The following is a 23,535-nucleotide window of genomic DNA, read 5'->3' as shown; positions in this document are numbered from 1 at the left end:
TGTCAGGATGCATTTATGTAGAAAAGAGTTAGGATCTTGTGTCCTGGCAAGGTCCTCCTTCAGCAGAGCCTAGGGCAAGGGGATGAGCGACACAAAGATGGATTTAGTACAAAACCTGAGCTGGGAACTGAGCTGGGTGAGATTTTATATCAGCATCATTGTCCCGTGTCACACGAAGCAGCTGAGACCCACGGAGACCATGTGATACTAGTAAGTCGTGAGTGAGACTTAGTCTCTGGAGCAGACTTTAGCAGTTAACCTATCTGTTCCTCAATTTCTATATATGTTTAAAAAGAAACATGGAAAAACATTCACACGAACTGGCAAACGGATGGCCCATATGCACCGTGTCTAGCCTACTGTAATTCCTCAATAAATGGAAGTTATATCGAACTACAATGGCATCAACGATTAAAGAATGGGAGGACGTTATTTAATCAGCTTCCAAAATCAAGGAGTAAGACTTAGGCTATTGACAATTTTCTCAGTCGGCAGATTTTTCCACATAGAAGAAATCGATACTTACTGGCTTCAAAATGTCCACATGAGCTCAACGATGGCTATAGAGCAGAGGGAGACCCAGACCACATGCAGGGTAAATCAGAGTGTTCGGTGATGGATTAGAGATGTCTGTGATAGCATGAGAGGATGTGTAATGATCCTTGCACCACAGGTTGTCCAAAACTTGGCCTGTATTCTACCAACAAAGAAAGAGGCCTCATGAAGATGGCAGTCTGATTTGGAGTTGGGTGTGTTGGTGCGGCCCTTGCTCTGGCACCAGAGAGTAGACTGGCTGGCACAGGGAGAGGCTGTGTAATGTCCAGGGCATGCTAGGATGCACACAACAGTGCTTTTACCCACTGGCTTTCTTCCAGACACTCTTCACACACACATGTGTCTACAGAAGCAGAATACGGAACCTGAAGAATGGCTGTGCACGATACTGTAACGCTACCATGAAGGTAAGGAGGGTACAGTCATGGCACGATCCAGGACGCCAAGACCTGTGAAGCTCCAAGCTATGCTACTGAGCTCTGAAGTCTGCATGGTCACAAGTGGCCTGCAAGAATTTAGGATATTTTTCCTGAATGGGAAACAAATGGTAGACTGGGTGGTGTAGTCAGGCCACCACCCCGTCTCTTAACACAGAGTGCACGCACCTGACCCCTACACGTGAGCCACCCTCCATTCAAGTTTCTGACCTGGCTCTTACCCACATTTTTGCCTCATAATATGCTTATTTGATATTCTCTTCAGAGTGCCCATCCAGATATGCAGGGGCTGACTCATCTTCCTAGTCTCCCTCTCTGCCGAACCCCTCCGGTCACTACCCCACTACCCAGCAAGCGTCAAACTCCACCTCTACATGCTAGCCCTCCATTCCAACACTTGCCTTCCTATCGCTGGCCATTCCCTGGAATGTTCTTTTATTTCCCACTTGTTTGTTTATGAAACCAAGCCCAGGGTCTTGCAAATACTAGGCAAGCGCTCTACCACTGAGTCTCCTGTTATTTCTCTATTCTATCTTCCATGGCGACTCTTTCCCGTCTCTCGTATATACTCTATAAGCATGAGCCTTCATCGACCTCGTTCTCGTGTCCACGGGAGAGACACTGGCGGTAAAGCGCCAGCAAGTTCATACGAAGGGCTGACATTGTATCCCGCTAGTGGAAGCCACCTCTCTTTTGCGAACTGTCCCCAAGAACAGCACGTGTGTTGTTTCCAGATACCGAAGTGCTGTCGTGGTTTCTTTGGGCCTGACTGCAACCCATGCCCAGGCGGCTTCTTGAGTCCGTGTTCGGGAAATGGGAAGGTGAGTATAGTCCCTGGCTCACACTGTTTCGTGTGTGCTGACCTTTCTCAAGTCACACAGTAATACTGCAAACTCCTACACCAAAAAATTGGCACAGCGCAGGCCAGTGTTCCCAGTAATAAAAAGAATTGGGTCTCTTGCTGGAACGGGGGGGGGGGTACCTGCTGCAGAGGAACTGGGCAGGGGGAGGAGAGCAAGGGAGAACGTTGCTTAGTCTCCCCTCCCCCGTTATCCACCACGAGGGCTTGAAAGACTCAAAACTCTTTGGACTTCACTTTCCAAACCTGTGGAAGATTCCAATGTCAAAGGTTTCCATGGTACTTCAAAATAATAATAGTGTTGGCCAAGGTTGCTTTGTTGTTGTTGTTGTTTTAAAAACCCAACTTCAGAACCAAGTGAAATGTAAAGGCCAAAGCTTAACTCATCAACTTGGAGGCCAAGACCAACAAAGGTAAATTCATCCAGGAAAACTGTAGATCTGAGAATTTAATACATTCACATCTAAACCACCGCTCCTGAAAATTGGAATGAAAGATGGGGACTGTCTCACACAGAAAGTAAGAATAAAAGAGACTAGCAGTGATGTCTGGGGCCTGGTGGTTAGGGGAAGGTAGCCCACACCCAACCCTGACGTGTAGTAACAAACACCAACCTCGGCTTGCCAGGGCTATGCAGCTAAGTGTCTTAGTTAGGGTTTTTATTGCTATGAAGAGACCCCATGACCACTGCAACTCTTACAGGGAAGACATTTAATTGGGGTGGCTTACAGTTCAGAGGTTCAGTCCATTATCATCATGGCAGGCAGGCATGGTGCTAGAGGGTTCTACTTCTTTACTCAGAGGCAACAGGAAGTTGACTGACAGTCACAGAGGGAAGCCGGAGCAAAAGGGACCTCGACAGTGCCACCCCACAGTGACACATTTCCTCCAGCAAGGCCACACTTCCTAATAGTGACACTCCCTTTGGGGACCATTTCCTCTCACGACACCACAGTAGGAGAGCAAGAGAGATTTACACAGGACAGAACACACCCAAGCAAGCAAGCGTGTCATCTGGAGGCCTCTGTCTGCCACTTGCCACCCACCAAGCGTTGGATGAAGGGTCTCATTTCACATTTGTAACCCTCTATGGTGCGGCTTATTCTGAGGCGATGTGAGCAGATCTCTTCGGCCCATTTAGAGTACCATGAAAAACAAAAGCCCTCCAAGTCTGTCTTGGTGAACCAGTGGGTTCACTGGGTTTACAAAGGCAGCAAGGGCACCTGCACACCCTCATCACCGAAAAGGCCCACCCCTGAGCTGCCTGCCCATCTGTCACACAGCCCCACTGAAGGGTCGAGCCTTGGCAAGTGTTCACTGCTCACATGAGCTCTGCCAGGCTCCCTGTGGGTCGAAACTGTTCAGGGGTCTTGTGTTTTGAGAGTCTCCTGAGCCTCCTAAGTATAAGATAACCTTCCCAGTGCTGAACCTCACCACACACAGAACGTTTCAGTTCAGAGGAAGCAGCTACACAACACACCCTTGCGCCTTGTCCTCTACGGTTCTAACCTTAGCTCAGGACCCCCAAGCCAGGTAGTGTGTTTGCATTCTATGTGATACCGAGAGGACTCCACCTTCCGGTGGGACCGAGCCTGGGTTCAGATTTAAGACACGGGGCATCTGCTTCTCCTTCGCCGTCACATGTGCTGCCTTTGCTCTCAGTGCGGAGATGGCCTCGGTGGCAATGGGACCTGCATTTGTGAGGATGGCTTCTACGGCTCCAAGTGTCAGTTCTGCTCCAACCCCAACAGATATGGACCTCGGTGTAACAGAAGTAAGTGGGGTTTCTAGAGTGCCCTTCCACGGGCTCTCTCTCACACAGAGCATGCTGACAAGGTGGTCTGGTGTCCTGTGGATTTTGCTTGTGGTGTGTCATTGTCACAGCGTGGGGGCTTTAAGTGCTGCTTCTCAAACTGTAGCACGGGGCCAGACAATCGGGCACAAGGTGCAGAGAGAGGTTACTTGGAAAGCTTTATTGGGGGAAGGTAGGAGGGTAAGCGAAAGGAAGACAGAAGAGAGATGGAGACAGAGATCTGTCTATCTGTCTGTCTCCTCGGAGAAACTGGGCGGGGGTGGAGATGTCTCTTAAAGAGACCTTTGCACCTGTGTACAGAGCCAGGGTACTACTGCCTGTCAATCATGCAGCTGTCAATCATGCACGGGTGGGCACTCAAGGGGGGGGGGGGCTGGCAGTGCCGATCCAGCCACTGCGCTTTAGAAATCACTTTCTATGTCTATGAAGACAAAAATGGTCCATTTCAAGAGTCAGATCTTCTCCCCTACCCACCAGTTCCTCCACTTAAGAACTGTGCCTTTGGATGAGTATAACCTCAAATCGCAAATAAAATAAGGGTGAAGGCACTAACAAGTGTTTTATAAATTCATTGCAACTTATATGTGAAATCTTTCCCTGGGACATGCCTGGCACATAGTACATACTGAAAACGTGCTAGCTAAGAGCAGTAACCACCCTCAGTGGCGTACGTATCAAAAAGCCTGTGGAACATATAGAAAGCTCCACAGCCGGCACATACAAATGCAGTCCTATACTCTCAGAAAGTATGTTATTCTTTCAAATGACATCATATGCATATTTAACTACATATATTTTTAGATGTCTGTTTCTAAACCAAAATTAGAATATAACCAAGTGTAATGAATAGGTGAGAGCTTCCCGTGGAGTCAGGCCTGCCAGGAGTTAAATTCTCCTTTCTAGCTTCATGGCTGGGTGACCTGAGAAAGTGTTGCAGGGCCTCCATCTAGAGAAGGAGATAATGTTGTAGCTTTGTCCTCAGCCTCCTCGGGGATTGGTTCCAACACTCCCCGTTGTCACCGAATTCTGCCGCTGCTCTGGTAGTCTGCATAGAAATGCATAGCCTTGCCTGGATCCTACACACGTCCCCACACGTGAATCTCCAGCAGATGAGTTATACAGATACTATATAAACACTACACAAATGGTTGCCTGGCCGTACCTTTCAGGCCATAATGACAAGAAAATGGTATGCATACATTAGAACAGACACAGGGGTTTTTTAAAAATATTTTTGACCACAGATACAAAATCCAAGATACAATCACAGGTTGTTCGCAGTACCAATCCAGATCATTCATAGCTGGGGCAGGGGTTAGCACAGAGATGATAGCTACTAAATAATCAAGAAACAAAGTCACATCATTTGCTACCCTCACTGACCCAGCACATTTGGTGTGAACACACCTCCTTCCCTCATGGCGGATTTGACCGGAACCCATGGCACATCGGAGTCAGTGCTGCTCAGTCCTAGCCAGTTGTTCTTTTGGCCAAAATATCGGCATTAATTGCAGAGCCGACACCCTTGGCATTTGCCAGGTCTCCGGCAGGATGTGGAGGCTCCGGTCGGGAGGTGGCTTCCAGCTCTGTCCTTCATCGTGCGTGGGTCTCCGGTTACTGGAGCCCCAGTCCTTGCAAACGGAGTCCTGGCCTATTCAGAATGGTATAGCAGTTCATTTTTGTTTTAAATCCAGATGTGATTTTCCAGACTCTTTTCTTTGAGTTTGTTCATTAGTTTCTGGAATGTTGGTTCCAAGCACCTGTCTGCGCCGCTTCCTGTCCCCCTTGCCCCCCACCCCGGAGCCCTTCATTTAGTGTGTGGATCAAATCCCAGTCCCTGCAGCCTTCCTTTGAGAGGGCCCATGTCCCTCCCTCCCTTATATCCCCCATGCATAGGTATATAAAACTGATGAGCTCACATTGCAGTGTGTGTGTGTGTGCGTGCGCGCGTGCACGCACGTGTGCGCGAGCTCACACTTTTGTGCACGTGACATGTGCATGGGGAGGTGGCCCTTGGTGTCTTTCCTCAGGGACTATCTATCCCCTTGTTTTCTGAGCCAGTGTTCCCAGGGAACACCGTGTCTGCCTCCCCAGTACTGGAATTACAGCAATCACCAATTCTGGGTCCTGAGGATCAAGCTTGAGTCCCATGCTTATGCAGCAAGCACTTTCCTGATTGAACTAAGCCCCCACTTTGAAAAGTTCAAATACTAACACTGACAAGCAAGGTACGTAGCTAAAGTTTGAAGTGACACAGAGCTGTGGGAGTGTGCTGGTTAAAGTTGTGTTCCACCATGTGTACAGTCACCGGAGAAATGGACCTGGACAAGGGCATGTCCCCGCATGGAAACCTGGGGGCAAACTGGATGGGCTGCCTCTGCTGCCTGGGCCTCTGCCTATGCACCCATTACCTACACTGGGGACTGAGGGTGGTTAGTGAGGCAGTGGAAAGCCTGTCTAGGGCCTTGCCTGAAGTCAGGGCCAGATACTAGCCACCAGTTATCACTGGCTTGCCGTGAATGAAAGTAGAGAATTAACACATGATCCCATCTGGAGTTTTACAAACAGGACAGAAATAGCATTCATTCATTCTAGACTGTTTTCAAAAAGTGGCAAACTTCTTGGCTAACATCTCCAGCCACAAAGTAGTTGAAAATTGGGTCCCTTGACATCTTTCATGGCATCGCAGACCAACTCCTTCTACACCCCCAAACACAGACACATACAGGGCACATGGAACCAATATCTTCTCCTCCTGGGGGGGGGGGACAGTCAGCTCCCCAGGCTGCCCCTGGCACTCTGAGAAATGCTGAGGGCCCTGAGTTCAGCCGGCTCTGATTTGACAGCAGTGGATTGGGGAAGAGACAGCCCATCCCCATGGTGCCGTGCTCCAATGGAAAAGGGTTCCCCAGGCCCTGAAGAGCCTGTCCCCTTCTCTTGCAGCCTGTCTGTGTGCTCACGGAGCATGTGATAACCGAGTAGACAGTGATGGAGCCTGCCTCTCAGGAACATGCAGAGAAGGCACAACCGGGAAGTTCTGCGACAAGCAGACTTCAGCCTGTGGGCCCTATTTGCAGCTCTGCAACATCCATGCCACCTGTGAATACAGCAACGGCACAGCCAGGTAGGTGTGTGAAAGGAAGGACCTTCACCACCCAAGGCTACCGTGCCGCCCGTGGGTGGAGCCAGCCCATACCCAGTGCTGTATAAAGTAAGGCATGTGCTGTCCTGCTGACAGTATGGCTCGTGTGGAAGCTAAGATTGAGCTGAATTCAAATTTTAGTTCCCCTTGCTTTAAAGTGCACCATCAGCTGTGTGACCTTTGGCAGGTTAGTTGACCTCTCTGAGCTTTGCTTTCCTCATTAGTAGTGAGGAACCCTGCTTACAGAACGATGATAGAGATTAAAAGAACCATATATAAGAGTGTGGTGCCCCAGTCTGGATCTTTCCTTATTATGAGCACACTTAAGAAAAAAAAATGAAGACCATGGGTTACAATTCCTGCACTCAGAATGCTAAACCAAGAGTATTGCTGCAAGTTCAAGGGCAGCCTGCACTGGCAAGACCTTGTCTTAAAAATCTGAAAAGGGGGTTAGAGAGATGGTTCAGCGAATAAGAGCACTGGCTGCTCCTCCGGAAGGTCTCAGTTGTGCTAGAAGCGTCCATGCCTGCAACTGCAGCTCCACGGGACCCAACACTGCCTTCTGGCCTCTAAAGGTACATGCATGCTTGGTGCATGTGTGTGTGTGAGAATGCACAAGCGCACACGCACATCCACACACACATAAAACGCAACATTTACTTTTAATCAAAAAGGAAGCAAGGGGGGAGGAGGGAGGGAGGAAGGGTTTTCTGTCTGGCTGCCTTGACAAATCAAACTCCCTTTGTGTAGACACCAGACAAATCCACTTCCTCTAGGAAACTTATCCTAGGTAAATAGTCCATAGTTTTTTAAGAACATGGAGGACTGGTGGAAGCCATGTGATAATCCAGCATCTATCACAGGGAGTTCAATAGATATTGATCAATTGAAGATAATGAACAATGAATGAACGAGCAAATGGCCCCATTAAACAGCAAAAGTATTATGGTAGAATATTTTGGATAGAATGTCTGAAAGGTGAGAGCAGAAATTCTCATATTGCAGGAGGTACACCTGAGTGTGTGTGTCTGTCTGTCGCCAGGGGATGGGGGGTGGGGAGGTTAGGGTTAGGGTTGGGGGGGATGGGGGTATTTGAAGGACCAGAGAATGGAATAGGGGTCTCACCTGGTTGACATGTTCAAACCTGGGCCCCAGGCAGTTTTTGTCTCTGCTGGAGCAAAGGGAAAAGCTAGCATGGAGCAGGTTCTAAACAGTCCAGTTCAGGTCCAATAAGAGCAGACCATTTGTTACCTCTGCACCTAAAGGTGCCAGTGAATTCCCGTGAGCTCCCCACCAGGATCAGACCCATTTTCCAAATGAGAAGATAATGTCCCCGCTCTGAAGAGACTTGGGTGGGCCACACAATGGCTAAGGTAGGGCTTGGATTCCCACCCAGCCCTGACTGCAGACTACCAAATCATCCACCCGGGCCTGCAGCCAGGCCCTGCACAGAGCTGGCCACTATGCCCAGCCTCATCCAGCTCTTTCCCCAGCCGGCTGCATGCACCAGCATGGCAAGCGCTAGGTGTCCTGGGCTGATTTTATGCATTATCTTCTTCACAGATGTGTCTGCAATGAGGGATATGAAGGGGACGGAACTCTCTGTTCTAAGAAGGACCCGTGCATGGGATCAACCTCCAGAGGAGGCTGCAACCAAAATGTGAGTGTTGCTTCTCATAGCCGAGTGTCCTGGCTTTTGTTTCCTTTTGTTTTGTTTACTTTTCGTAAGTGACACAGCCACAAACTGACAAATAAAGCCATTCCGTGAAGATAGGAGAAGCCTGTTAAGGGAAAAATAACTTCCCATGCTGCTTTGGATAGCAGAAGACAGTGGCAGCTGTAAAAGCTTGTTGGGTTTTAAATGGGTATATGACGGGGGAGGCAGCTCAGGCTGGGGCAGCCTGGTGTTTAGCAAGGATGAGGGGCTGACAGTTGCAGTCAGGAGTGTTCAACCATCCATGACGGGCTTCTGAGAAATGTTTTAGGTTTCTGTTTCCTGGCAAACCCAGCCTAGGTGGGACCTGAGCCATCACCTGAGCACTGCCATTTGGGAGCCTATATGACCTAACCCTTTTTAAAGAAGTCCTGAGGGAGAGACAGCCTAAAAGGTTGTGCCAATGCTTGCCATATGCACAAAGGTCTTAGCTCCGAACTTCGCGTTTTATTTTCTTCTAGAGTTTTTGAAATAGTGTATAGAAGAATGGGTTGCGCTACGGCCTTTTCACGTGTATTCTGGCGTGGTTTTCTTCCCCTGCTACTCTCCCCCTTCTCCTTGCCCTCCTACTTTGGTCCCTCTTCCTACCCTCGATAGCCTGCTTCTGCTCTCCTGCCTCAGGGAGGCTGGCCTGAAGGTACGGGAAAGGGAGGCTGGGAGGGAGGAGGGGGGTATGATAGTAGGTGACTCAAGACGATCAAAGTATATTATAAATGTGCATGAAATGTCATAATGAAACCCACGGGTTTGTACAACTAATATATACTAAAAATCTTTTCGGGGGGGGAATCTCCTTTCTACTCCTGTGGTCCCCTAGTTTCAAGACCAACACACACACACACACACACACACACACACACACACACACAATTTACAATCTCAGATCCAAGTATAAGGGAAAACACATGGCGTTTGTCTTCCCAAACTTTGAATTTAAGGAAGACTATCTGGTGGGTGACCTCCAGGACTCTCCCTAAAAAATCCAGATCTTCTGGAGTGTTGGGAAGGTCGGGTGTTGAGAATAATAACCCTTGCTTCACACTTGATAGCGAAGAAGGACCCATGTACGTTGTTAGGCCGTACAGCAGCCCAGTGAGCTGACACTGCCCTCCTGAGGGGAACCCCAGACTAGTGAATTAAGAGGTGTGCCTACAGTTTGCTGTAGTTAGTGTAACCAGGGCTGCCGCTGCTTCCACTAGTGTCTTTCAAACATTGCTAGCATCACCTGGCCTCATCACTTTCACTCATTACCCACTTGAACAGCTGGTCTCCTTGCACTACCCAGGTGTGTGTGGCCAGAGTGCTCTGAAGCAAAGTTTCATTCTCCAAGGCTTAACCCCCTTCAGGCACTTCCCTGAGCCTGGGAAATCTAGGAACAACCGCAGGCCCTGCCCACCAGCTTTCCCCTTGGGTGAGCCCCACCCACTTCAGAGTACCCCACTTCAACAACCTCTAGACCTCTCTTCCTTTCCCGTGGGCCTTCCGCCTCCCATGGTCTCCACTTTTCTTGTGGCTGTAACAAAATACTTAAAAGCAATTCAGGAGGGAAGTGCTAGTTTTGGCTCTCAATTCAAGAGTATAATCTTTGGTAAGTCATGGTGCCCAGAATACCAGGGAACTGGTCAAATTCATCCACAGTAAAAAGGCGCAGAGAGGCCTGATGCTCAGCTTGCTCTCCTTTTATTCTGTCCAGGGCTTCACCCTGTAACATGGTACCAGCCACACTCGGGCTGGGTCTTCTCATCTCAATTAACCTAATCTAGAAACTCCCTTGCAGACATGCCCAGAGTTTGTTTCTATGTGAATCTAGATGCCATCAAGCTAACTGTATTGCCCATCACACACACACACACACACACACACACACACACACACACCACCCCAGATCAAGAGTTGTAGTATCGCTTGGAGGAACTTGGGCCATAATGTCACGGAGTCCTAGATTCATGCTTCTCTCTGTAGCCGGGCAACATTGGTGACCTGTTTCCCACCTGTGCGACAGAGATAATCACAATGCTGTTCACCAGAGCAGTGGTTCTCAGACTGTGGGTTTCACAGGGGTCGCATATCAGATCTTTACATTATGATTCATAACAGTAGCAAAACTGCAGTTATGAAGAAGCGAGGGAAACAATGTTATGGTTGGGGTCACCACAGCATGAGGCACTGTGGTAAAGGGTGGCAGCACTGGGAAGGCTGAGAACCACTACCTTAGCATATCTCTTGCTTCTGCAAGTCAATAAAAGCTGCCTGGCCCAATCAGCAATACAATGCAGCCAGTGGTGCAGCCCAGCTGACCAATTCTGAGCATCTTCCCCCCAAAATCGTCCAGCTGGCTTATTAAGCTCATGTGAATAAGCATGTCGATCACTTCCATTGCACTCCATGCAAATATGTGTTTCTAGAACATTCTTTCACATCCTCTCAGACTCTGGGCCCCATGAAGAGGGACTGTGGTTTCTGAGGTCTCTTTGTTCTTCCTCCTGCAGGCAGAATGCATCCAAACTGGCCCAGGGACACATGTCTGTGTGTGCCAGCAGGGCTGGACCGGAAACGGAAGAGACTGTGTGGAGATCAACAACTGCCTGCTACCTGGCAAAGGTGGTTGCCATGACAACGCCACCTGTTTATATGTAGGCCCTGGGCAGGTAGGTGACTGGGAAGAAAGGAAAGAGGAAACAGGATTCCTGTTGTGACTTTTATTTTTTTTTTTTTGGTCACAGACACAGAGCTACTATGGCTTTTGCCCTCATTTGTGGTTGGGAGAATGGGTTGGTTATCAAAATAAATCTGTGACGTAGGTGTCACTGGGATACCACCATACGGAAGAGAAACTGAGGCACCGAGTGATTTGATTCTGTGACATAGAAAATGAGTCACTCTGTGACTCACACTGACGCCTCACTCGCCCCTCATGGATCACAGGCATGTATCTAGAACACTCTATAGCTTGCTATCCGATTTCAGTGCCTTCATTTCACGAAAAGAGAATTACAGGGGAGAAGTTACTAACTCCATTAAGACTGTGGGAATGGAAACCATAGGTCTCCACTTCTCCATTCTACCCACTCCCTCCTCACCCCCAAACAGTCCAGGCATGCTTCATATGCTTCATACGGTCAAGGGAACACAAGATCCAAAAGGAAGAACCAGGATATGTTTGCTCTCTCTCTCCCTCTCTCTCTCTCCCTCTCTCTGCCTCTCTCTCTGCCTCTCTCTCCTCCCCCCCTACACACAGGCATGCACACACGCAGGCATGCGCGCGCGCACACACACACGCACACACACACACACACCATTTGAGAGATGACACAAGTTCTCACATTTGTGTTCTAAAGCTAGGTTAGGGGGAATAAACAACTACTAGGGTCAAGACCCCAAGTAACCTAGAGAAATGTTTTCATCTAAGATGACAGGCCCACACGAGTGACAACGTGGCAAATGCTTTAAAGCCCACGCAGAATGAGCCCATGGTCTGCCTGCTGTGCCATGCTGTCTAGTGGCTCCTGTCCTGTCCCCTTCTGGTTTCTCTGACAGCAGAGCTTGCTCATGGTGGAGAGCAAGCGAGCTTTCAGATGAGCCTCAGGAGTCTAACCATGGAGGAGCCCACTGCAGACTCATGCCTCACCACGCACTTAGTTAAGGCTCATTTGTGTTACCAGACTACAGTTGAGAAGAAAAAATGTCTTGGTGTGTATATTTATTTTCTAGGCCTTTCCATAACAAAAGTAACACACACTGGGCAGCAGAGAACAACAAATATATTGTCTCATAATATGGAAGCTTGAGATCAAAGTCTGCTGGCTCTTCCTTCTCAGAGATATTGCAGAAACTGTCCCTTGCTCCTCCCCTAGCCTTGAGTGGCCTTCTGGCCATCTTACCTGACCGCCAACTTCATAGTCCCATGGCATTCTCTCTGTGCATGCATCATCTGCTTTCATGTTTTCACATGGATGCTAGGCATATTAGATTCAGGGTCCACGTTACTCCAAAATGACCTCATCTTAAGTAAGTGCACAATAACCACCCTATTTCTAAGTAAGATCATGTTCTAGGGTACTGCAGGACTTTAACACAGGAATCCGGGGTTGAAGAGCATACTTTGGTATCTACAGCATCTATATCCTCTTCCTACAAACAAATATTAAATGTCCTGAGAGGAGATGGAAGAAAGAGGAGGTCTTTCTTCCATATTTAGGGAATCATTCACTTGGTTGCAGTCAGTATAAAAGATTTTACACATGCCAAATGGATACCAACTTTAGTTTCTGTGAATAACACTTTAAAGAGACAAGGCATGTTTAGATAAAATGCATGATGAAATATTAGGGTTCGGGACATGGAGATGCTGTTCCAACAGCAGGTGGAGGAAACTAAACCTCTAGCTGATGAGTTTGGGTTCTACCATGCACAGAATGTGCTTAGTTTTCATGTGAGTGTGTGTGTATACACACACACACACACACACACACACACACACACACACAATTTGCCTTATATACATCACGTAGCAGATGATATTGTTAAAGACAAAAGTCATGCAATGGAAGTTCTATTCACTTCTTCCCCCAACTGCAAGGTCTTGTGTGTGTATATTTCTCCTTCTCCAGTCAGACGTACTTGATCAACTCTGTGCATCTCTCCTGATATTTTCCCTCAGTTTTAATGCCTTCCCCAGGTCACATACTCCATTAAGGCCCAGCGGTGCCCCACTTCTAAAAGGGCATTCTTAGAGAACATTCTAAGCCCGCCCGCCCTCCCCCTCTGAACAGTAGTCTTTTCCCAGAAGCACCTCACCAGCCTCTTGGTTTCCAGTTTGTTAACTCAGACCTTCCTGTTTACCTTTTAATGTACTTCTCTCTTTCTCTAGACTCATTGCTGGTTCTCCATGATGATCCCAAAACAGCTGTTTTGCTTAACTCAATTGAAGAAATTCTTTTAGAATCATGCTTTAAATGTCAGGATATTGCACTTTCATGGGAAACAGCTGGGATATAAAATGGGAAATTAATTATGAGCTGATATATTGTTTTTCCTTTTGGCCTTTTCTATGCCAGGTTGTTGGTTTTCCTTTCATTGTAGTAATCAACTACAGTTTCACTGGCCCACTGTCTGCCACGAACACAAAAATGTTCTCATTTTACCATGTCAGTGTCATCATCATACTTTATTGCTTAGCAGCAGACACAAGGAACTCTGTCCTTGGGGCAAGTGAACGCTAGAATACAGATGTACCCTGCCTACTGTACTAAGCCCTCAAGAAGAAGGCTTCTAGCTACATCAGATGCTCAACCATGTGCTGTGGGTTATATATTCAGAAGTGATGCTTTGAGTCCATCTACTCCATGGAGAGGCATCAGCTGAATTAAGCAGAGTATCTTCAAGCTAGCAACAGCCTTGTACATGGGCCTCCACCAAGTGGATAGGCCATTGCTTGCTTAATCTTTCTCTAGGTATAGGGCCAGCTTTTCTATTGTGATAGCCGTTAAGTCTAAGCTCTCTTTGTGAAGTCAAAAAATTTTAAAAGAAAGTAAAAGAGAATATGATTGGGCAGCATGATGGTAAAGTAATGGTAATCAATAGTGTTGTGGTAACCAAGTGTGGTTGACTTCATACAAATATATACAGTGATTAGCAGTCCGGAATCTAAAGTCTCTGTTTTAGGAGGGTTGAGTGGCTATGGTTTCCATAGCCCGCTTTTCAGTGTAATGAGGTGCAAGGCTCGAGAGTGCTTGCTTCAGTAAACTCTTCTGTTTTCTTGGAATTGCAGAATGAATGTGAGTGCAAGAAAGGGTTTCGGGGAAATGGGATTGATTGTGAGCCAGTCATTACATGCTTGGAACAAGCAGAGAAATGTCACCCCCTGGTGAGTTACTTGATGTTTCCTTCCATACTAAAAAAACACAAAACAAATTTCTTAAGAACAAAAATCAGGTTGTGTGGCCACTTCCTGTGCCGATCATAAGACAGCAAACACTTGAAGGTTTGCTTGGCTCCTGGTTTTAAAGGTTCTAGTGTATAGTTGTTACGAGTTTTCCCGCTGGTCTGGTCCCACCAACACACCAGCCCCAAATAACACACAGAGACTCTGTATTTGATATAATGATGTTGGCCAGTTACCAGTTTCTTATCGGCTAGCTCTGTCTTAATGATTAACCCATTTCTATTAATCTAAAGTATTTCCACGTGTCTCATCTTACCGGAGAGAGGGGCCAGTGTTCTGCTCTCTCCAATCTCTACATGTTGACTCCTCCTTTCTACTTCCTCTCTCCTCCTCCTCTACTAGTCCCGCCTATCTTGCTTTCCTATTGGCCAATAGTGCTTTATTCATTAACCAATAAGAGAAACATATTTACAGAATGACATGTAGTCACCTTGCTGCATACCTCCAGGACATGTATGGTAAGGCACAGAATCATGGTGAGGGGCATGGAGTGATCAAAGTACCCCACTTCATAATGGACAGAAGCCATAGAGGAAGTAGTTGGATACAGAACATGACCCCATGGGCATGTGCCCAGTGACCTACTTCCTCCAACTAGGCCCAGCCTATAGAAGCTTTGACCACCTCCCATTAATGTCATTAAATTTGGAATCCATCAGTGGAGTCACCCATTGATGACATTAGAGTCCTCATGATTCAGTCACTTCCCCAAGCCCCACCTCTGCATACACGGCATGAGGGTCCAAGCCATTAACATGGCATTCTTTTGGAAGGACACTTCTATCCAAACCCTAACAGCTCTGTCTTGTCTGTGCCTAGCCATGAACGAAACCTCTCACCTCCAAAGGGCAGCCCTAAGCAGAATTTGAGCAGCTATTGCAATCTCCACTCTATTTCAAAGCTTGGAAGAAACAGCATGGCTTGCCAGATAAGATGCTAGGCAGGAGTTAAATTTGAATTCAAGGAACACAGAGTGTAAGTTCTGGACAAAGGTTCCGTGTGTCCAAAATATTGCACAAAATGAGTTTATATTAAAATATATTCATCATCTGTATGAAAAATCAAATGTAACTATCTTGGATTTTCATTTATTAAATCTGGCAGAGATGAGAAGAAATTTGTTGTGACTAAAAGCAGCAAGAGCAACTGCTGCAACACGGGTCTATGGGTGGCTTCTACCATCTCTCAGCATTGAATTTGCAGGGGTTTGTTTTGTTACTGTTGTTGTTTTCCCATGGGGAAAGTGGGGATCAAACTCAGGCAAGTGCTCTATCACACAATTCCAAGGTCTGAATTCAGAGTTCTTATCTTAGAGCCAATTGTCTCCCTGACTCCCCAATACAAATGAGTGAGGTCTAACATCTTAGTTAGGAAAGCAAGCCATTTCCTCCATCTTGGTTTTCTCAGGCCACCTGTCAGTTTGTGTCTTCTGGTGTTTGGAGCTGTGTTTGTCAAGAAGGCTATGAAGGAAATGGCCTCCTGTGCTATGGAAATGTGTTCATGGTAAGTCCCTAGTGAGAACATTAAGTGCAAAGTCAGAGAAAGCACGCAGCAGGAAAATGAATGGCTCAGCTAAGATAGCCTTAGACACACGCCATCTGCAGACCCTTTGTCCAGGAACTTTTCTATGAGGACAGCTTTTCTGTAAATGCCTCTCACTTGCTGGCTCACAGGCAGCAGCTGCTTATGTTTGGTACTTCCTGCACACAGAGCAGACTTAATGTCTTTTTTGCTTGCCCATCTCTCACAAACTTCCCAGGTGGGCAACTGGCCTCCCTCTGCTGGGCTGCATGGGATGGGTGCCTGAGCTCCCTCCCCATTGGGTCCCATGACTGCCACAGGTACCCAGAACACCCTGTGTTTATCCATCCTGAATGAGATGATGATGATGATGATAGTGTGTGTGTGTGTGTCTGTGTGTTTGTATGCGCACGCACAAATGCCCTCTGTACCAGGTATCTTACTAATAGCAATATCTCATTTAAACCTCACACCAGTTGTCTGGGATTAATGCCATTATGATTCCCATTCCACAGGTCAGCAAACTAAGGCTAAGACCACCGACTGGCCTGCAATGTTGGTGTTTATGTGCCAGGTCCAACATTAAGTCAACAGTATAAAGTATTCTACTCGTGCAGTACGGGTCATGCCCAGCTATCATTACCTCTCTATGTTTCCCCCAGCACTAGACTATAATCCCAAGCAGAAGAAGTTTATCCCTGTCTCACTCACATTAAATACCTAATCAAATCCTGGCACCAGATAATGGAAAAGAGATAAGGAGGAGGACATGATTCCTCTTAGAAATGGTGGGAAGGTTTATCATGGACCAAAGGGAAACACGTAAAGACATGTGGGAGAGTGTGCGTGGCCAGACTGAGCCAGGCCATGTGAGGGAAGAGGGGTGAGAGTAGGAGAGCTGAGCCACCAACCAAGAGGGCTGGCCTGGACCAAGAGGCTGGCCGAGGTAAAAGGGCCGAAAGGGCCAGCGTAGCCAAAATGGCTAGATTATTAGGGAAGAGCAGTTGGAGAGGGGCAGGCCAGCCCTGGGCTGGAGAGTTCAGTGTAGGGGGCAGGCATGCCTGCCTGGAACAGGTAGGGAGTGGAGAATGCTGGGAGAACCTGGTGGCCTGGCCTGCTTTGATATGTTAATAAGCACCTTGGTTAGCAGTTTGTTCTGGTTTGAGACCCAACACTGACATTTTTTTTCTCCTCACCATTTTTTTTTTTTTTTTCTCACAGTCAGGTTCTTCTTCCTCTCCTTTGAAACCTTTCTAGAAATCCCCTTTGAACCCATAGCCTCCCAAACAAAAACCACCCCAGAGCTTGTCCCTAGGTTGTTATGGCACCACTGCCCAACACACGCACGTGCACGCACACACACACGCATACACGCACGCACACACACGCACACGCGTGCACACGCACGCACGCACGCACGCACACGCACACGCGCACGCACACACACACACACACACACACACACACGCCTGCCTGCTATGTTCAGGGAGGTTCCACTGCCTCTCATAGGTATCCATTCATTGTTAAACCAAGGAGCTGCCCCCCCCAGCCCACCCCTGAAGCCTAGACTTCCCCATCTGCTGTGAATGTCCCCAAATCTTCCAGCAGTTCCAATCCCCCACCAAGTCCCTGACCTTCCATGGAAACAAACGTAAGTTCAAAGCCTCTTCCTGTCCCTGCTGAGTCTTCACCCAGGCCCTGCTCATTTTTCTCCAAAGCTTCCCGTATGTCCAGCCAAGTTAATTCATTGCTCCAGCCTGTGGCTCCACAGTGGCTCTGACGGGGCACTGTTTGCTGAGCTCTGGGAACCTCCTTGGGGCCTAGGTGGCTGTGTTTCTTACCAGCTAAATTCTGACATGAAAAAACTTATATTGGAAAAGCTAGATTTACCTCTAACGGGCATGTCCAAACTGTAGCCCATTGGCCTGTGCACCCCAAGACAGCTATGATTCAAATTTTATGAAATCTATATAAAACATTGTCAAATCTTTTGCATTTTGTCTTTGCGGTTATTCTTTGGTATGTGGTTCTCAAGTGTGAACTTTGTAGATAACATTGTTCTGTAGTGTCTAAAGGTTGGACACACCTACCTCCTGAGGACAGTCAGGCCCGAGTGTGAAGGCCACCTGCAGCTCTTGCTCAGAGACTCACACAGCTGGGGTGCAGGTTCACATCTGTCTGGGGAGGCTCTATGGAGAGCACAGCTCAAGAGGGAGGGCGCAGGCTGTCCAGAACCTCACTGAGATAATGTTTCTGTGTTCTCTCCCCCCTCTCCTGCCCGCCCTTGAACAAATGAATAAGGAATTGTCACTTCTCCCTGAAGCAGCTGTGTTTTACCAATGGATAAATGTGAGTCCCTGCATTTACCCTGTAACATTGGTAACATAGATCGTTTTAGAGCACTGGCAATGCAGTAGAAAACTGGAAATATGCCCGGGATGGTGGGGTGCTGAACAGCAGGTCCCCACCCCTGCACCAGTGGCTTGGCCTGGACACCAGTACTAACATGTGTAGCCAAGCTGGGAAACGCTGGTCCAGGTTAACACAGGGTAGCTGAGATACAAGCAATTCAAATATGTAAGGATAGTACTATCCATCACACAGCTCTTTGACAGGCTAACATGATTCGCATCATAATTCACTAAGATTGAACTTACAGCTAACATCTGAGGAACTTCTATATGCTTAGCTCTCTGTTCAACATACCGGAAGAGCTTACTCTTCACCCCAGTAGAGTATTGTATAAGGAGTCCGGAGTAGGCTCACCCGCCACAATGTCTGGATCTCCATCCTCTCTGGGCCACAGATTGTTTGTCCCTTTAAATAACTATGTACCAAAATAGGTCTTGCTTAGTCAGCACTCACTCAGTGAACAGCTCCATGTATGTTCCAGAACATTCCAAGGACCACTTGTTTCTACAATAGAGGCTCTTTGTACAACTCCCTTCCTATAGATAAGGCAAGGGACTGCTCCCTCTCTGAGCATGTTTTTCATCCCTCTAGCCAAACTATGCATTTAACTCTTTCTCCCCACATGCAACGTCAGCCCAGTAGCAGGTTGGTCAGGACACATTACCCCCTACCCTGCTTTAAATGCTGTAGTGTTAGATGTTTAACATCAGTTCTAATGGAAGTATTCACCAGAGAAATCAGCAAGTTCTATAAGCCAAGATTCAGGGGTCTGAAGTTGTTTTTTATTTTTGATTTTTTTTTTCTTACAGTTGCTAAACATAACAATAGGCTTTCTGGGTATGAGTGAGACACAGTTACATTTGATATAGGACTTCACTCTCTGCAATTTCCTCCACTCTCACTCTGAAGACATCCAAGAATTCACATAGTTTTTTATGTGCATACACATACACACATAACACACATACACACATCAAGACTATCTGGCTTTTCATTCAGACTTACAATGACAAAGTATGAGCCAATCAGGAAAATCTGTATTGTTATAAAAATCCACACATTAAAAAAAAAAAGTCTCAAAAGAGAATGTAAGTCATCATCCAATGGCTGGGTGGACTTGGGGAGGGAAAGCCTCAGATCTTCCCAGCATTCCTAGAATTACATCACGTGGAAAGCTATCATCCCTGACAGGCTAAGCCAGCTCCAGCTAGTCTCTATTCAGGCCACTTTCTTTCCTCCTGTGATTCAGAACGCTTCCCTGCAATCCCTGCTGTCTGCCACCTCGAATCTCACTGTCTTCGTGCCTTCCCAGCAAGCCATTGAGGACATGGACCAGAATGAGAAGACCTTCTGGTTGTCATGGAACAATATTCCAACCCTGATAAAGTGGGTGTCATTTACTTTATTTTCCATGTTATGTGAACATTTCTTAGTTCAATGTAGAGCAGCAACATGACCCTTTATGTCCTAGGATGCCTCCAGCAACTCTCCCCTGAGTCAGGAGAAGTCATTTGTTAACAGTTAACTCTAAACCAAGCACTGTGCTTTGCAATACCATTTAGTTAACCCTCCCAACCACCTCTGAGTTGGGTGTTACAATTATGCCCATTTGACAGATGTGAAAAGCAAGGCAGAGTGATTAGTGACTAATTCCAGCTAAGCTGATCACTATTGGGGAGAACGTGAAGTTTGAGTATGGCAGTCTGGCCCCAGGGCTTATTCTCCTGTTCAGTGATATTTGATTGTGATCCCTATGATCTGGTCTTTAGATATCACACACTACTTGGCACATATGGAATAGCCGATCTGCAGATCCTGTCTTCCTCTGACATGCTAGCAACATCCTTGCAAGGAAGCTTCCTTCACCTGGACAAGGGAGATGGGGTAAGAGCACTGTCATCAGGCTGTTTGGAGAACTGTACCTTTATTCATGTTGTCCTTTCTGAATTTTTGGGATGGAAATGTCCAGATTATGTACACAGAGAGAATAGAAGCATGTGTGAGCATCACCCAGTTGCAACAATGATCACACACATTCACATTTAAAAAAACAAAGCAGAAAAACAACTAGGCTACAGCAGTATATTCCTTAATTTTCTAGTCATTGTAATCAAATATTTGACAAAAGCAACTTCAGGGTTTATTTAGGCTCACAGTCATGATGGCAAGTGCTTAAGGTAGATGGGCACACTGTCTACAGTCAGGAAAGATGAATTAGGGAGCTTGGCTACCTTCCTACTTTTTATGCAGTCCAGACTCCAAGGTAGATCTTCCCACCTTGATTAACCTACTTTATAAAGTCCCTTGAAGACATGCCCTGGGCCTTGCTACATGTGATTCTGGATCTCATCGAGCTGACAATCAGTATTGGCCATCACATAAGGGAAAACTGGTTTATCCGACTGAGTGTCACTGTGTTTATCAACCATACTCCAGGGCAGACCCCATGCCCAGGAATAGTGAACCAGTAAAAGCTGAACCCTATGTTTCTTTTGGGAGAATGCTTTTGTTTTGTTTTGTCATTCTTTGTCTTACAGCCTTTTTGATTGTTTTGATTTTCATTTTTGTGTTTTTGTGGTTTCCTTTAAGAGAGAAAGAACACCAAGTTAGGTAGGGAAGAAAGGGAGAAGACTCCGGGAGAAGTTGGAGGAAAGTAAAAACATAATGAAAACATATTGTATGAAAAATTTTTAGAAAAAAAGAGTAGCTATCAGAAGCAATGATCAGAAATGCAGACTCCATCGAGCTCCTCCTGACACGACCCAGACAGGGTAAAGAATAATCAATGTAATAACTTTGATTCTGATGCATGTTAACTAAGACAGGTGCCCCATGACCTCCTCGTGGAATCATCACCAGTAACTGGATGTCATGTTAGTTAGCTAGACCACAAGCCTGTAAATGAGTACCTACTCTGCACGCATGCATCTCAAAAGGCAGGGACCCCGCTCTAAGACAAGTCCCCAACACACTCACCTCCCCATCACGTTTGCTGTTTGCACTTGCAGAATATCACAATTGAGGGGGCCTCCATTGTGGATGGGGACAATGCAGCCACAAATGGAGTGATACACGTCATCAACAAGGTAAGGACAGATGCCCCTACCAACAGGCAGGGTTGCTTCCCCGCTGTGATGATTTCCTACATAATGCTGTTTGGGGCGAATAAAAAGTAATTGGCCTCAATATCAAATGAACCCTCCTGCGCTCCGTTATATTGGCTAGAACCTCATGGAGACTCTCTTCTTTCAATCAGACTTGGCTGTAATTCACACCACCTGTATTTGCAGATGGCGCCTGTCACATGTGGCCTCATTTACATATTCCCTCTTACATATGGAAACATGTTAAGAGGCACAAGTCTAAAATCAAGAACAGGGGGAAAGCAATTGGCTATCGCAATTCACCCTTCTCCCCACACTACTGTATCCAAAGGGGTGCAGAAAACCCTGAGGAAAAAATAGGGAACTACCATAAGCTTTTCATTTTCCACGTAAGGCCCAATTCAATAGTATTCATAGGTATGAAAAAGAATAAGAAACAGGAAATGGGGTTGTAAGCTAACCCATAATTTTCAGTTACTATATTAGGATCCTCATTTTAAAAGAAATTTCGAGTGCACTGGGAACTTTCAGAAGGTGGAGGTCTAAGTGAACAATGAATTAATTGCATTTTAATTAAAGTTCTCACTTGGTACTTATATACTCAATTTTTAAAGCCATAGTTTGACTATTTCTGTTCAAAAGAGAGGCTATTTGTGAGTCTCCATGTTTTCAAAGTCTTCGCAATCCTTCTGCATTACAGAACGCTTGACTCCATGTGACACCAATTGACTCTGCTTATCAACAGTTTTTCTTTCTAGTCCTAGCTTTATAGAGTACTAAAATACCTTTATAAAAAATTAATTAAAAAAGAAACAAAATTGAGCTGGGAAGATGGCTCCATAGGCAAAGGGTTTGTCATACAAGCCTTGAAGAGCTGAATTCGGATCTCCAGTACCTACAAAACAAGCTGGGTATAGCTTCATGGATCTGTATCCCCAGCAGAGGGGAGCAGAAACAGAAAGCTCTTTAACCAGCCAGTCCAGCTGAAATACTGAGCTTTGGGCTCAGTGAATGCAAATACACACATTCACCTCTTCTCCATTGTTATGTACTTTTTTATTTCTTATTATTTTAAAATTTATTTTACGTATCAACCAGTTTCCCTGCCCTCCTCTCCTCCGGTCCCCTCCCCCTACCTCTCTTCTTACTGACCCTCTTCTACTCCTCCTCCATCTCCATTCAAATGGGGTAAGCTCTCCCATGGGAATCAACAAACTTGACACATCAAGTTGAGACAGAACCAAGCTTCTCCCTGCTGCATCAAGGCTAAACAAGGCATCCCAACCACAGGGAGCAGGTTCCAAAATGCAAGCTCATGTATCAGGACAAGTCCTGGCCCCACAAAAGACCAAGCTACACAACTTTCACCCGGACGCAGAGAACCTAGGTGGTCCCATGCCGGCTCCCTAGGTGTCCATGCAGAATCCATGCCAGCTGTCTCTGTGGGTTTCCCCATCATGTTCTTGATCCCTCTAGCTGAAACTGGACTCCCAGAGCTAGGCCCAGTACTTGGCTGGGATTACATCTTATGTATTTTTGGTGGACACAACTTCCTTAATAAGATAGGACCTCTTACTCTGAACTTATTACCCGGAACAGATGGGGCCATGTTTAATCATGGCAAGGGGCCATCATGTCACCCATCTGTGTGGATGCCAAAAACACTACATAAGATGGGATGCAGCGTCCTACAGGAAATAAAACTACTACACCATAGTTCCTTGCTTTCCGGAGCTGCTTGATCTTGCCACAAGGGAAACTGGGACGTATAACCTCTTAGCAGGAAACCAACTTTCCTAACTCTAAGACATAAGAATATACAGCAGGAACATTATAGCTGTTTTTTTTTTTTTTTTTTTTTTTTTTTTTTTTTTGCTGAGGAGCGTACTTGCCAGAGCATGTAGTTCTGGGTAAATTGAGAGGGAGTCCTCTGGTCATATAACAGGGGGAAAGTCTAACTTGATAGGTTGCAACGGATCATGCAGTTGCTGTCTTGCATTCTTGAAGAGACTTGGGAAATAACTGATAGAGAGC

General features: G+C 46.5%; 1 protein-coding gene across 1 annotated transcript in view; it reads left to right on the top strand.

Annotated features, from left to right (window-relative positions):
- Positions 1-23,535, top strand: part of Stab2 (stabilin 2) — a 147,061-nt gene that overhangs the window by 52,489 nt on the left and 71,037 nt on the right. Inside the window, exons 20-31 of the mRNA XM_051206213.1 lie at positions 876-962; positions 1,727-1,813; positions 3,514-3,625; positions 6,608-6,788; positions 8,370-8,466; positions 11,010-11,168; positions 14,291-14,386; positions 15,872-15,967; positions 18,287-18,334; positions 19,647-19,783; positions 20,167-20,281; positions 21,406-21,483. Of these exons, the coding sequence (XP_051062170.1) occupies positions 876-962; positions 1,727-1,813; positions 3,514-3,625; positions 6,608-6,788; positions 8,370-8,466; positions 11,010-11,168; positions 14,291-14,386; positions 15,872-15,967; positions 18,287-18,334; positions 19,647-19,783; positions 20,167-20,281; positions 21,406-21,483 (1,293 nt within the window). The remainder of the gene's footprint in view (positions 1-875; positions 963-1,726; positions 1,814-3,513; positions 3,626-6,607; positions 6,789-8,369; positions 8,467-11,009; positions 11,169-14,290; positions 14,387-15,871; positions 15,968-18,286; positions 18,335-19,646; positions 19,784-20,166; positions 20,282-21,405; positions 21,484-23,535) is intronic.

This window comes from Phodopus roborovskii, unplaced genomic scaffold, assembly GCF_943737965.1.
Source record: "Phodopus roborovskii unplaced genomic scaffold, PHOROB, whole genome shotgun sequence".
Taxonomy (NCBI): Eukaryota; Metazoa; Chordata; class Mammalia; order Rodentia; family Cricetidae; genus Phodopus; species Phodopus roborovskii.
This window is presented reverse-complemented; position numbering and strand designations above follow the sequence as displayed.